Raw genomic sequence first — 15,388 nt, 5'->3', positions numbered from 1 at the left:
GGTAATCTGTTAATAATACATTGATTTTTCTGTTGCCTAATTTTCTTTGTTTCCCTTCATTTTTAGAAGGAAAAAGAAGAAAATTAGGCATCCCTCTAATAAGCCCTCATACAATTCTTCTGTCTTGGAATAGCAACTCTTTCCATGTGGTCTATTGTCATTGGATAAAGACTAGTAAATAAAATGGGGTTGGTTTATTGCTTGCCATTTCCTCAACCCTTCCTATGTTCCTTGCAATACAGTGCCAGGTCAATCACATTTATGGTTTTAAAAACAGGTACGTTATTAAGTGTGCAATGTATAGTCCAGAATTCTTTGGTTAAACTAGTCTCGGGTGTTACAGCTATAACTAGAAGGGTCTCTGACCTTTCCACTGTGTTCCTCAGAGTCTAACCTCACACCTGAATGAACCTGATGCCAGATTGGTTGGGCTCCCTCTGGCTCTGCGAGTTTCCATGGCAGCAGTTATCACAATAGCCCATAGCTGCAGGGATACTATTGAGTATGAGAGGAACTAGGTCTTCATTGGGTTTGAGATTTCATCTTTTCCACTTCAGTTGGACATTTACCCCTTGCTTGGGTAAATTCTGACTTTGCATCGATGTCATGACATAACTCAAATTATTATAATTATTTCGTTAACATTATTGGGCTGGTGACATTAAATAAGTTAAATTTAAAAACTCTGGAAATGTATCCTCCACAAACCCTGATACCTGAAGATGCCAACAGACAATCTTGAGATTTAGAGAAATACCTCTGTGCTCTACTGGTCTAGCTCTAACAGGTCATTTATCTAAGGTTGTAGAAGGATTATAACTAAAAGACTAATGTTAACCTCCCAGCCTGGATAATTAAATCTGTACAATTTCAACCTTAAATTACATTAAAAAAATTGTCAGGTTGTTGTTTTTTTTTAAATTAAAAAGTAGCCACAATAACTCTAAAGTGATGCTAAACTTGCTTTTGAACCACCTTAAAAATACATGTTAGTAGTCAGTTTAGGCAGAAGTGCTATAATAATTTTCCAACAGTTATGAGACTTTAGAAACACTGACTTTAAAAGCAAAGTGAAAACTTGATTCAAATTTTCAAAAAATGTTTTTTTTTTTTTTTTTTTTTTACAGTATCAAAACTTTCCAAAGCTTCCTATTTATGATAAAGCATTGCAAACCCTGTTCTCTATCACTGGATGCCCATAGCTGAAATTTTTTTTTTTTTAATTTATTTTTTAGTTGTAGGTGGACACAATACCTTTATTTTATTTTTCTGTGCTGCTGAGGATGGAGCCCACTGCCTCACGCATGCTGGGCAAGCGCTCTACCTCTGACCCACAACCCCAGCCCTCTTCTTTTTGGCGACCTCTTGAATTTTGAGGCCTCAGCCCTTTCTCTGCATTCCTTCACTTTTCTGCTTAGGGCTTCAGGAGGCTTGGGGCATTTGTTTTGTTCCCAGTCTCAATTACACTACTTCTTCCCTTCTTGGGCGGGACTGGGAACCTCATTCCTTTGGAAATTTAAAATCGCCGCAACCCACCGCTTGGCGGCGCCGATGCGTCCTTTTCCGCCTGGAATAAAACTTCCCGGAACTCCTGAGTGAAAGGACGTGTTTCTCACAGTTTTGACCGGCAGCATTTTTACGGAGCACGCCTTTGACTTCCTGTTTTCTCCTTCCTATCGCAACCATTACGTCTTCCGTGCACCGGAAGTGACCCTTGGGGGGGGGGGGGATTGCCCGGTCTAGCGAGTCAGGTGAGGGAGGGTGTGAGGAAGGGCGCGAGCCGTTTGTTAGTGTTCTTGAGTGCCTGCGAGTTTCTGGAGGTGGTGCAGTGTCGCTGTCTTTCCCTTCTCACTCGAGGCGTGGACTCTGCGGTTTCTCCCAAGTTGTTAGGTGGGAGTGTCACGTTTGGGAAAGGGCGTCCGTCCCTCCCGGGCGCTCGCGGGTCTCGGGGCACTTTGGCCTTTGCCAGCCGGAATGAAAGAAGTGGTTTTTGCAGCAGCACCGGGTTTCAGATTGTAGTCCTTTAAAGACACTAATATTTATTGAGCTCTTGCTGTGTGTTAGGCACTCTTAGGAGTCTAGGATATGGGAGTGAGTTAATCAGGCAATCTTTGCTTCGAGAGCTTGTGTTTCAGTACAGTTTGAGAAGACTGGATTGGAAGTGGGAATAATTTAGAACCAGAGTTTAAAAATACGGGTTGGAGGAAGAGGAAATTAAGTGGGCTCGAAAAGAGGTTTCTGGAGGGGGAAGGGGATCCTCAAATGTGCAGGGATGTTGATGTGGGCGCAAGTTAGAAGTGCATGAAAATTATGAGTGCAGTTAGGAATTTAGGATAGTCAATATGTTTCTCTTGCTATAAGATGCAGTATTTAATTTATCTTTTTTTTTTTTCTTCAGGAAAAGCTAAGTTTAGATTGTAAGAAAAGAAAATAGAAGCCATGTTTCGAAGACCTGTATTACAGGTAGTCACTTTTCTGTATTAGTGCTAAACTGTACTTTGATCAGCCATAATGATCTGGTTTCTGTAGGCTTTTGACTGCAGGGGCAAAAGACCTTTAAGTCTACCCATCACCTGTGTGTACTCACTGGACAGGGAAGTTCAGAAATGAATTTTGTCGTGTAAATAATGTTTACTAAAACAAAAATTTTCAAATTTATTCACCTATGTAATAAGAATCATTAATTTTTAAAATGTGTAACTTGAATATAGATCAGAGAGTATTTAAGGTTTTAAATGATACAAGGACTATAACAATCATTGTTTTAGCATTTTTTTCTATGAGACATATAGTTCCTTTTCTCACCATCTATCTCCTTTTACTAAATGCTTCCCTCTTCTCATCTTCTACAGTGAGGACAGCTCAACTCTGAGCATCACCACAGATTCACATTGCCTACCTTCAGTTTCATTCTGAGCAATTTGGCTCCTTATCCATCCCCTCATCCTGGCCATCTTTGATTCATATTATCTAGATTACCACTTTTCCTTACCACATTTGGGCACCAAGTCCTGTGGATTCTCCTTAATAATACCTCTATGACTCCTCATCCTCCCAGTAAGTCTAGTGAAGAATTAGTTCCTCTGTGAAATCTGTTGACATCTTTGACCAATTGTCAATTTGATTTTATAGTCTTAGATCCCCACTTTAACTTATAGGTACTTCTAACCTTTTAAGATTATGTAAAACATGGAAAAGTTATTGCTAGTTGGGTACAGTGACTGAGTCCTACAATCCCAGTTACTTGGAAGGCTGAGGCAGGAGGATTCCAGGTTCAAGGCCAACCTTGGCAATTTATTAGGACCCTGTCTTAAAAAAAGAAAAAAAGTGCTGGGGGTGTAAAGTGCCCCTTGTTTCAATTCCTAATACAAAACCAAAAGAAGTTACTACTATCTTGCTGTCTTGATAGTACTTAGTACTGTAGTACTAAGATATCTTTAAGATCAAATATTCAGAAGTTAAAATTTAATTTTAAAAGTCATATAAGTTAAATAATTTCCCTATTTCTACTTCTTTAGTTCTTAATTTTCATGTGTGCCTAATGTAAGACATTGTTATTTTTTAAGATTTATGAGTTTTGGCTTCTCTGACCACTTAAATTAGTATATTGCTATGCTTATGACTCAGTTACCAGTTAGCAGTTTGAATCTCTAGTATGTTGTAACTTACTGTGTTTGTTTTCTTATCCACCTTCTATCCTGAAATTTATGATAGGCTTATATAGCTCACAGCACCCAGGAGTGGGTATTCATTTGGTGGTGTTCTTCTGCTTTTTATATTAACAATACTGCTGCTTGAAAAATGTTTCTCTGATAGAATGTCTAGCTCTCTGAATTCTGCATCCAGTGATGTATATTCCTACCTTATGAAGGTAGGAGTAAAGGTAGGACTATACCTTGAACAAAGTATCTTTGAGGCAGCAGAGGACAGTGGGAAAATCAGCAATCTTGTTATTAGACAACTCTGGATTCTAGTCATTACTTAACCACTTATTTCATATAAGATCTGGGGCAAGTTCTTCACTCTCTGAGCTTCAGTTTACTTGGGTCTAAAGTGGGGATAATTTTACATAATTTATATATTTAGTTTTAGAGTTACTTGATAAGGTAAAGCTCTTTGTTGGTATTCAGTAATAATATCTGTGATTAATATGTGGCAGTGGCTATCCTTTTCTGATGACTCTGTGACTTGGATAGCTATATCTTTGTACTTAACCATGTTTGCTTATCTTATGTCATTTTCCTTGATAACACTGAAAACATGAAGTTTTCCATCAGATATTTATACAGCTTTACAACTGGTCAAGTCCACTATAGAAGCTGTGTGGTTTTTCCCCAATAGTCTTGTGAAGCAGATGTTCATCATCATTTTTGCTAATTTTTAAGTGAGACACATTAGGCTAATCATATTTGAGTTATCTCCTATAGGGAACCTGACTTTGGAACCTATCCTTTTGTATATCCAAAAAATATTCATGTAATGAATATATGGATTTTTTTTTTTTTTTTTTTTTGGTTCTGGGGATTGAACTCAGGGACACTCAACCACTGAGCCATATTTCAGTCCCTTTTTTTGTATTTTATTTAGAGACAGGGTCTCATTGAGTTGCTTAGGGCTTTTGCTAAGTTGCTGAGGCTAGCTTTGAACTTGCAGTCCTACCAAGCTGCTAAGTATTATAGGTATGTGCCACTGTGCCTGGCTTTGGAATGTATTGTTTTATTTATTTATTTTTTTTGGAGTTTAACCTATTTTTCATTCTCTGTTCTTGAGGCTAAGAGTGAGACTTAAGTAATGACATTGTATGTATTACATATACCCTAGCAGTAGTTCTTGTGGCTAAGAGTGAGACTTAAGTAATGACATTGTATGTATTACATATACCCTAGCAGTAGTTTGATAATTACTTTTTATTTTATTAATGAGTATTTATAAATACATTAATTATAAAGTACTATTCCTTTTTCTCCTCTCCTTTGGTCTAATGATGTACTGAGTCTGTACCCATATTAGATAAATCTAAGTTTCTTAATTTCAAAATTGTGTATTCAAAATATAAATAATATACCATATATTTATTTATTTATTTATTCTTAAAAAGTCAATCTGTATTTTTGAGTGTAAAAAAGTAATTTTTGCTTTTTTCTATGTCTCCAGCTAATAAAAGCTGGATTTTTTTTTAACTTGAAGCAACTCTTGGGTACAGATTAGATTTACAGTTACTGTGATGCTTTCCTTTGAGGAAGACATACAATTTTGATTTTATGTTTCATGTGCAAACACAGAAGTGCCATAATCACAAAGATTACCACAAAAGAAACAGAGGACTATAAATTAACTCTTGGACATGTTCTCCACTACCTTCTTCATACCTGTGGCTTCTGTGGTAGGCTGCTCCAGAAGTGTTTGCTTGGTCTTTCTGGCTTTGTATGTTGAAAGAACATGGAAAAGCTTTTCTCTTCTGGAATTCTTCGAAACTATTGTCTAAGTAATGAACAAATGTGAGCAGGTCTTCTGTTTGCGTTTGCCTTTTCTAAAAAAGTAAAGCCATGTTGCTTGTTTGTTCATCAGGTACTTCATCAGTTTGTAAGACATGAGTCTGAAGTAGCAAGCAGTTTTGTTCTTGAAAGATGTAAGTAGTCATTTTCTAAGTTTGCAGTGTTACTTATGGTACTGTTCTAGTATTCTCAAAGTGCTATAGAAGAAATGTGCTGGGTTAAACTGTGTTAACCGTTATAGCTTTGGCCGTATTTGCTTCTTAGGTTGCTTGCCCCATCAGGCTGTGGGGCACCTTCTTTTCTTTCTTTCTTTCTTTTTTTTTTCTTTTTTCTTTCTTTTTTTTTTTTTTTTTTTTTTAAATAAATTGGGCCTTTGTTTTTGTTTTTTTAAACTGGGGATTGAACTCAGGGCCGCTTGACCACTGATCCACATTCCCAGCCCTACTTTGTATTTTATTTAGAGACAAGGTCTCACTGAGTTGCTTAGCTCCTCACTTTTGTTGAGGCTGGCTTTGAACCCTCAATCTTCCTGTCTCAACCTGCCAAGCTGCTGGGATTACATGCATACACCATCGCACCCAGCAGGGCCCTTCTTATCAGCCAGATACTACTCACTCTTGTTATCACTGTCCTGCTGGACAATTTCTCATATTTGGTTGTCTGTGTCTTCTAAGGTTATTTTAAATTGTGAAAGATACTATTTCACAGAAATATTCCTTTTTTTAATAAAGGTTTTTAAATCTCAGATTTGTTTTAGTTCCACAGAAAGTTCTTTTAAAAAAGATACTATACATAAGATAAAGAATTTGATTTTTTTTTTTTTTTTTTTGTGGGGCTTCTTTCTGTTTTCTTCTTTCTTGCAATCTCTTTCCCCCGCTGCCAATCTTCCTTTATTGGTCCCTTTAACTTAGTATGTTGACTGCTAGTATTTGGGTTTTACTTAATTCAGAGATTAAAGTTGAAATGATATTTTTAACTGTTCCTTTTCTAGATAATTCTCTCAATCTGAGGTGTTTAGATTTCTTTAAATGTCAACTTCAGCTGACATAATGAATTACCACAGAGTGGGTGGATTAAACAATAGGCATTTATTTTTCACAGTTCTGGAGACCAGAAGTCCAAGATCAGGGTGCCAGTATGGTTGGGGTCTTACCTGCCCCTTGATGAGGGCCTTATTCCTGGCTTGCAGATGTGTTAGCTTCCTTACTGTTTTCACATGGTAGAGTGAGCGAGTCTGGTCTTTTCCTTTTATAAAGGCATAAATCCCATCATGGAGGCTCCCCTCATCACCTTATCTAAACCAAATCATGGACCCATAGTCCCCCTCCAAATATATCACATTGGGACTTAGCACTTCAAGGTACAGATTTTGAGGTGGGTACAGCAGTTTTTTCAGTCTTATTTTATTTCCTTTTTCAGCTCTGAATCGTGTGCAGTTACTTGGGCGAGTAGGTCAGGACCCGGTCCTGAGACAGGCAGAAGGGAAAAATCCAGTAACAATATTTTCTCTAGCAACAAATGAGATGTGGCGATCAGGGGAGAGCGAAGAATACCAAATGGGTAAGTATAAAATCCTGGGGTTTAAATTTTATCATCAATAAATAGAAATTATTTATTGCCAGTTATCTTAAATAGAGATAAGCTACTTTCAGACAAGGTTTATCTTTTCTCATTCTGTTGTTCTTTTAAAAAGTTGTGAGTTTTATTTTCCTGGCATGTTTCCACTGGCATTTGTTTTGTCTGCTAGCGTTGTAAATATTTCCTTTTCTTGTGATTTAGGTGACATCAGTCAAAAGACAACATGGCATAGAATATCAGTATTTCGGCCAGGCCTTAGAGATGTGGCATATCAGTATGTGAAAAAGGGGTAAGTTACAAAAGGAAGGGTCTTTTGGATTAAATGATTTAAAGAACCAATAATAACAAGTGTTGTCATGGCAAGGAACATGTAACAACTCCTTTGTTCTTGAGCTCTTATATTAAGAAGTACTGTACATTTCTTAATACTATATGCGTGGAATGTAGCTATGTGTGTGACTCATTCAAAAGCATGTAAAATCTTAGTCTTCTAAGAACTTATATTTTAGGGCATACATAAGGTATGTATGTAAAAATACATACATACCTTATGTATGCCCTAAATAGCAGTAGATTGGGGCAGGAAATAAGGCCAGTGCCTTAACTGCCACTGCAACATGTGCTTTTTGAACAACTGCAACAGGTCCTGTGCCTCTGTGATCAGGGATCCTGGAGGTAGGTAGTGTCTTTTCCTCTTCGCATTCACATGACATTCCTAGCAGAGGATCTGGAATGTCTGAGCCTGACACTGAGTTGTTATTCTCAGTATTTATTTTATATTTGGTAATTTTCTATAGATTTAGTAGTTCCCTTTGTAATGCGTAGATTAATTATCATAAAAATGTCTTTTCCAAATTCTCAGGACAAATGGATGTGTTTAACAGCAGTTACATTAATAGTTATGTTGTTTAGAAATGTACTTGTTTTGTAGAAATAAAACATTTAATAGAAATAATTTCAGCAATGATTAGAAATTTTGTCAATAAAACATACCTTTTCTTCATATGTATCTCCATTGTCCTCCTTGTGTGTGCACGTGTACACATACAAACACGTAAGAGGGTATTTCAAGGAAAATGTCAACTTACAATTTTATCTACTGATTCATGAATCTGCGTGTGTGTATGTTTTCTTTGATATCCAGTCATTTCACTTGTTTTGTCTTCTTTCTATATTTTGCTTCACTTTTCTTGTGATGGTGGACTCCGAGAACTGGTGCTGTCATAGTAATTTTCTGCCCTTTAAAATCACAGTTATGATTGTCATCTAGCTCAGTCTTCTATATATATAGTGTAGAAATTGTCTTGGTAATTGACTCTGAGTGATATGCTAAACTGAAAACCTCAATTTTGAGTTTTAATAATCTAAGCCCCTTAGAAGTAAAGTCATCGATTTCACTATAGAAGAAAATTGATAGATAAGTTAAAATCAGCATTTCTGTTAGGAAGTCTAAAACCAGAGGTTAAGTAAAATCACATTTTGGAAATCAGTCCTAGAGATTCATAGATACCCCTAAATTGGTCTTATGTCTTTATAATCTTAAGGCTACCTCTTTTTTTCTTTTAATTTTGGCTTAAGATTAAAATTTTTTTTTCAAAAACTCCTATAAAGAAAATAGCTGAAGGATGAAAACATTGTTTTTTACATATCAAGTCTGTACTCTTAATTTTGAACTTTAAGAAGTGATAGAAAAAACAGAATTATGTGTAATTATAGATTTAATTCTTGGTGTGTATTCATTACCACTCCTGACCTGACTCTTTGTAAAGCATGTTAGAGTTTCCAGAATAAAAACTGTGAATTATTTATAACAGGTCTCGAATTTATGTGGAAGGAAAAATAGACTATGGTGAATACATGGATAAAAATAATGTGAGGCGACAAGCAACAACAATCATAGCTGGTAAGAACCTTGTGATAATAACTGTTTTTTTCTTCTTTAAAAGCTTGACTATGGGCTGGGGTTGTGGCTCAGTGGTAGAGAGCTTGCCTATATGTCTTAATTCTTTGTTTAATGACAGATTTCCTTTTGTCTTTCTCTTTGCTCCAGAGTTCATGTCTTAACAACATGTTGATATTATAATTTGTTATAAATAATAATTATATTTACTTACTAGTAAGTTTCTTGGAAAGTAAATTGACTTTGAAAACCAGCATAGGTATTTTCCTATCCTCTTTTATTTTTTATGATAAACTAAATTTGTGAGTAAACTTTAGATTGTTCAAACTCTTGGGTGTTATGAACCAAGCAAAATAGAAGCATTTCAGATTATCTCTTGATTTTTTTTCTTGTCATCAGTTGTCATTAGCATGATCAGTTAACTATATGTTGATGACTGATAGTAAATATGAATAGAACTTCATTTCTGTTTGAATTTAAGAAAACAGTTTAATTTGGTCGACCTCTTTTATAGGCCATATTTTTTTTTCTTAGGAATCATACCAGAACTTAAAAATAGCCACCAGTGGATGGCACTGTTGTCTTTGTATAGTGATTTCAGTTCTTATAATCTCTTTCTTGACTTACCATTCTATACCTAAGTATTCTATTTTGGAAAGACTGCAGTTATGAAGTCATGAACAGATATTGTAAATATAGGTCATTGTGTAATGTCTACTTTGTGGATAATTTTATAGTTATAGGAATCTGAAATTTTTGGAGTTATGCAGGAGATAATGCTTATCTATTTTCCCTTGTTTGCCCTTAGCTAACTCCCTCTGGAATAGCATTGCAGAGTAATGTCTGATGTTTTCAGATGAAAATGCTTATTTCTATAGTAATTATTGTAAAGCTTTCCCCCAAAATGGATATATAAAATCATTCTGTCTTAAAATTAAGAACAAAATTTTTCTGTGAGTTTTTGAACTTACTTAAAAACATATCTGCAACACTAACAAGGCCACATGGGAACCTTTTCCTTTCTTCATACGTAGCATATGAAATGATGTGCATTGGTCCTTTTCTTTGTGAGGATGTGCTGTCTGGTGTCATGGCCTCTGTTGAACACAGCAGACATTCAAACTTGTGACCAGTTTTTTTACAGGAAGTTTTTGTTGGGATGATTTTATCTTCTATCTTCAAGAAAAACAGATACCTCAGCTTTTCTAACAAGGCGAATTGTTGAACAAACTGCCTTGGAAGCCCAGTTTTTAGCTCTATTTATGCCTATTTAGTTAACCTTTCATGAATGCAGCAAAAGTTATTTAACATTTGGAAAACTTATTATAGCACTAAAGTATGTATATGTTAGAGAGGAATTATTAAGTGAAATGGAAAAGAGTTCTGAAATTAATATTTGTCTTTTGGCTTCTTTACAGATAACATTATATTTCTGAGTGACCAGACAAGAGAAAAGGCATAAAATGGATGATTCTTCTTTGACCATTGTTTGGTACAGTTCCCTTTCTGAATCATGTATAGTCTTTATAGTTTCTAAGGACAAGAATTAAAGTGCTCTTTTGTATAAATGAGTGATAATATTTTTCCTGTCACTGCCTCTCCCTTTTTTGTAGCATAAACATCAGTAGCTCCTGTCAATTTTTGTGTGTACTGGTTGTTTATTCTTTTATGAGTAGTTTCAAAATAGTGAACTTTGAGGTTCATTTACCTGTGTTGTAACAAAAGGATTAATATCCTTTGGAAGGCCTTCTGCTTTGGGGCACATTTCTATCACAGTATACTGTTCAGCCACTCAGCATATATTGAGTATTCCTGTGTGTTAGGCATTTATCCCATAGTTGTAAATGTTGACTTTCTTGCCTATTTGCTTCACACATTTGAAAGCAAGTGCTGAATCTTCTCTGTGTACCTCTACTTTAACCAGTATGTAGCTCAGAAGAGCCACTCAATAAATGTTGACAGATGAATGATCCCAGTGGGATATTGACCTTTAGTTCAATTTGAAGGTGTTTGCTGAACAGTGGTTAGTGTCTAACCTAAAACTTTTCAAAAATAACCTATCTTCTTCACATCTCTTGCTTTAGAGCAGTTTAGTTGTAACATTTATGAGAGATAGTTTACCAGCAGTAGAGACCTGAATATAACTTGAATTGAAATAGTTTATCTCTAGATGCTCTGGTTTCATTATTCTCTGTTTCCAAGCCCCACTTTGGTATTCTTTTCAAAATCTCTTCTAGAATTCTCAAGGGGTGGGGTGATGGTCCTTTTTTATTTATTTTTTATTAGGTTCTGGGATTGAACCCAGCACTTTGCACCTGCTATTGGCAAGTGCTTTACCATTGAGCTAACCTCCTGACCTGAACTTGTGAGGGGGAAGTTCCCTCAGAAGTTTCCTTAGCTTTATCTTAGCCTTGCTTATCCTTTCCTTAGCTTTAAGGGAGTTTCCTTAGCTTTATCCTAACCTTGCCCAGGACAGTAGAAGGTTACTTTTCCTCCTATCAGCTGTCTTTCTTTCTGCAGCTGGAACCACTAATCACAGTATTAACTCTGATGTCTAAGCTCATACATTGATCTGCTTGGTAATATAATCATCATTCCTTTTTGCTACTATGTTCCTTAAGCAGCATTGAAAGTAGATAAAAATTATCCTTTGAGCAATGCTTTGTCTTCTCTCAGCAAAGCCAATTTTATATTTTTTCAATGTAAGAAGTTAGGCAGATTAGCATGTCTATTTAAACAAAATGATAAATCTGTGCTCTGGGAAAATCACATAATGAACAAAAGAGCCTAATTACCAACCCAGAGCATTTCTGATTCTATACCAACCCAGAGCATTTCTGATTCTAGGATTCAGTGGCATAATAGTGCATCCTTCAGGATCATCTCAGTGGGCTGAGGAGATCTTCTCCAAACTCTTCTGCTGGAAATTGCCTCTTACCCTTCTGTCCCTGAAAAACCATGAGGCTGAATCAACTTTCAGTCAGGTTGAGTCCCCTCCCTGCATATTGATTCTGCTAGATCCAGTTGTCCCTAATCAGACTGGATCATAACCTCTGCCTTCCCCATCTGCTGAGAAACTTCCTATAGCTCTTACAGACTATAGGGGTCTTCTAGCCCAACTTCAGGTTTTTTTAATTCCCTTTTTCATGGTGTGAAGGCCCAAACCTGCAGAAAATTGCCCTATGATTTTCATTTGGGGATTCCATGTTAAATGGAAAGATTAGCATAATATGTCAAAAAGTGGGAGTAAAAGTACCAAGCAACATGTGTGATGTTATCCCATATTTGAAAAGTTATAACTGAGTATAAGCTTTAAAAAGTGTGGAAGGAGAAATATTGAAATGTTTTTATTACTTCTGGATAGGGTGTTATAAGTGTGGTTTTTCTTATTATATATGCTTGTGTGTGTGTGTGTATGTATTACAACATAAGCATATATTACTTTTATAATAATAGTAATAAAAATATTTTCATTTTGGGGAAAACATCTTGCCATTATTTCCAAACCAGGCTTATTGTACTTACCAGTACTGCTTCATATACTGGAATGAACAAGAAAAACTTCCATATACTTTCCCAGTCATCTGTATTTTAGCATCTTATGCTCCTTTACTTTATCCACCTTTTAATAGTGTGTATGCAATCCAAAAGGATGATTTTAAAGACCAGCATGTATGAAATCCATATTTACTGCCAGTACAATTCTTTTGAGTCATCATTTTTCAAAAAATTATTATGTGATTAATTTTCAGAAACATCAAACACATTTTTTTTCTGTGGCTTTTGGGGTATTGCTAAATGGGTTACAGTTTATCCTTTACAGCTCAGGAAAAATTAAAGGGTGTTTGCTTTTGTTTCCAAAAGAGACCATATAATTCTTGAAGGCAGGGTTTTTTTATTCAAATTACCCTTTTGCCCCAATCTGCTTCAACCCAGCGCAGCAACTTTGCATGTTTGTGCTCAGTTGTAATGAAATATTGACATGAAAATGAAGGCAGGATCACTTTATTTATTTTCTTTTATGGTTTGCATTATATACTGTGAATATTGGGGGAGGTAGTAGGAAGAAAATCATTGTAGAAAATAAGCAGTTGGGGCTGGAGTTGTGGCTCAGCGGTAGAGTGCTCTTCTAGCACTTGCAAGGCCTTGGGTTTGATCCTCAGCATCACATAAAAATAAAATAAAGGTATGGTGTCCATCTACAACTAAAAATAAAATATTTTTTTAAAAAAGGAAAATAAGCAGTAATCCCCAGGGTTAATGAGAATGAGTTATAGGGAAATCTCTTAAGAGGTAACAATAATCATATTAATGGCTGACATTTCTTAAGTGCTTAGTATGTGTTAGACACTACTTTTTATCATTGTCCCATTTAACTATTATCCTAAGAAGAAAGTTCTGTTATCTCCATTTTATAGGTGAAAGTAAAAGGCAGGTTAAGTAATTTGTCAAAGCCATGTATCTTAGGCATACCTGGAGTTTCAGCTCAGGTATATGACGTTTGCATTTGACTTTTGGCACTGTCTGCTTTGGTTTACACTGATAGGCTTCACTGGCCTTAATACCCACATTCTTCTACTGCTAACCTGAAGAATGCCCTGTGCAGGGTATGTTGGAATCATACCAAGAGTCGAATAAATAATAGTTTTTGGTTGGGAGAAGAGTTTCAAGTAAAGGAGAAATACCTAAACCTTAGTCTTTCTGAGTCTTGGTCTGATGATCCTGTGTCACAGTTAATATCTCTACCATGGCATCTTAGCATATTCCTTTTGCTTTCCTTGTATTGAGCAGTGTTTCTTTCCTGATTAGAGTAACTTCAGTTTGTTTCTTTCATTGTTTCCTAATTGAGAGTTTTAATTGTCAAGAATATTGTTCAGGGATTTTTCAAGTTTACTCTTTAGAGAATGAGAATTTTGGCAGGCATTACTATAATTTGCTTCTGTGCCAGCCCCACAGTCCCACATACTAGAATAGCATATAGCTTTTTAGGTTGTTGGCATTATGTAGTCACAATAATAAAGCATCTCTTTATTTTCTTATTCTTTGTCTATTTGCTCTCTGCTGTGTTTTGGAGCTCAGGCTCTGTTTTACCACACAGGTGCCCATGTTGACATTATTTACTTTCTGTGTCCTACCTGTTAGGAAAAATAAATGTGGTTTCTAATAATAATAATAGTTCAGAGTTAAGGCTATACAGTCACACAGCTTAGATTTGAATCCCTGCTTTTCCATTCACCAGCTGGTTAGATTGTTGTTTTGTTTTCTTGCAAGTAAAACAGGGATAATAGTACCTGTCTTATAGTCCTGCTGTCAAGAGCACAGTAAATACTGCAGTACCTGTAACTTCTTTAATACACAAGACCTGCAACAAGTCCTCAGTATGTGTTGACTGTAATTATTGTAGTTATTTATTTTTTTGGTACTGTGGATTGAACCTAGGTTTGAGTAGCCACTGAGCCATATCTCCAATCCTTTTTACTTTGAAACAGGGTCTTGCTAAGTTGCGTAGGGCCTTGCTGAGTTGTTCAGGCTGGCTTTGAACTTGTGATTCTCCTGCTGCAGCCTCCTGGGTCTCTGGGATTTCAGGTATGCACCACCGCACCTGGCAATTATAGTTATTTTAAATAAGGCACATCATTCTTTTTGTCACTGTGCCCATCTTACCAAATCTCATGTGATATTTATGAGAGTTTGTAAACTTCATTGTAATTTTTTTTGTTATTAACTTCCATGGATTACTGAGTACTTACTCTACATTGATGATGTTTTTGGTTGTGTTTCATTTCCCAAGATTATTTACAATTAATCTAGTTATCTTTCTAAACTCCAAAGTCAGTTGGACACTTGCTTTAGGGCATACACATCTAAAGGACCTGGATGTAGGGATGAATGTAACAAGACTCCAGTGATGAAGGAACTCAGAATTTAGGATGATGAGGGTGGGAAAGAGGATAAGCAGAAACTTTTGCAGCTAAGTGTGTGAGGAGAAGCACAGGAGAAGATAGGCTAGTCTTTTGTAGAAGAAATAGCATGATCAGAGATCCAGAAACTTAAAAGTTTTTGAGGCATTGAAAGATGAAAAAAGGTGGGTTCAGGCTAGATTGTAAAGGGTCTTGGAAGATTGCAGAGAACTTTGGCAAAGGGGAGCCATAGATGGTTTGCAAATAGGGACATCTCATCAGAATTATGCTTTACAAAGACACAGGGATGCATTAGAAGGGGGACAGCCTGGAGCGGTTAGGAAGTTCCTACAGTAAGCTTAGAGAGATGAGTAGAGTGGGGATGAGAGACAGCTTGAGGGACATCTGGGATTTGGGTTGATTCAACAAATTATTAGTTTGTTTTCTAGTTCTGTGCCAGATCCTGAGTTAGAAATACTAAGGAGAATAACTTATAGCTTTTTCTCTTACATATA

At 36.1% G+C, this 15,388-nt stretch overlaps 1 protein-coding gene across 3 annotated transcripts; it reads left to right on the top strand.

Annotated features, from left to right (window-relative positions):
- Window positions 1-1,703: 1,703 nt before the first annotated feature.
- Ssbp1 (single stranded DNA binding protein 1) lies at window positions 1,704-14,528 on the top strand. Of its 3 annotated transcripts, XM_077796680.1 has the most exons (8): window positions 1,704-1,751; window positions 2,399-2,463; window positions 5,569-5,629; window positions 6,915-7,055; window positions 7,275-7,362; window positions 8,888-8,976; window positions 10,392-10,465; window positions 14,463-14,528. In XM_077796680.1, the coding sequence occupies exons 2-7, from the start codon at window positions 2,440-2,442 to the stop codon at window positions 10,433-10,435; spliced, it is 447 nt and encodes a 148-aa protein (XP_077652806.1). In that variant the 5' UTR covers window positions 1,704-1,751; window positions 2,399-2,439; the 3' UTR covers window positions 10,436-10,465; window positions 14,463-14,528. The 3 variants fall into 3 exon arrangements, with proteins under 3 accessions (XP_077652806.1, XP_026261159.1, XP_026261160.1); XM_026405374.2 differs by lacking the exon at window positions 14,463-14,528 and having other exon boundaries at window positions 10,392-10,555; XM_026405375.2 differs by lacking the exons at window positions 1,704-1,751; window positions 14,463-14,528 and adding an exon at window positions 1,762-1,890 and having other exon boundaries at window positions 10,392-10,555.
- The last annotated feature ends 860 nt before the right edge of the window (window positions 14,529-15,388 follow it).

The sequence above is a fragment of the Urocitellus parryii genome, chromosome 3 (genome assembly GCF_045843805.1).
Source record: "Urocitellus parryii isolate mUroPar1 chromosome 3, mUroPar1.hap1, whole genome shotgun sequence".
Classification (NCBI taxonomy): Eukaryota; Metazoa; Chordata; class Mammalia; order Rodentia; family Sciuridae; genus Urocitellus; species Urocitellus parryii.
The sequence above is the reverse complement of the archived record's forward strand: the minus strand, read 5'-3'. Positions and strand labels throughout refer to the sequence as shown.

Excerpts from the sequence above, each read along its gene's own strand:
- Ssbp1 (XM_077796680.1), top strand. The coding sequence starts at position 2,440 with ATGTTTCGAAGACCTGTATTACAG. Across the intron at positions 5,630-6,914 it reads CAGTTTTGTTCTTGAAAGAT|CTCTGAATCGTGTGCAGTTA; the intron begins GTAAGTAGTCAT and ends TTCCTTTTTCAG. Across the intron at positions 7,363-8,887 it reads TATCAGTATGTGAAAAAGGG|GTCTCGAATTTATGTGGAAG; the intron begins GTAAGTTACAAA and ends TATTTATAACAG.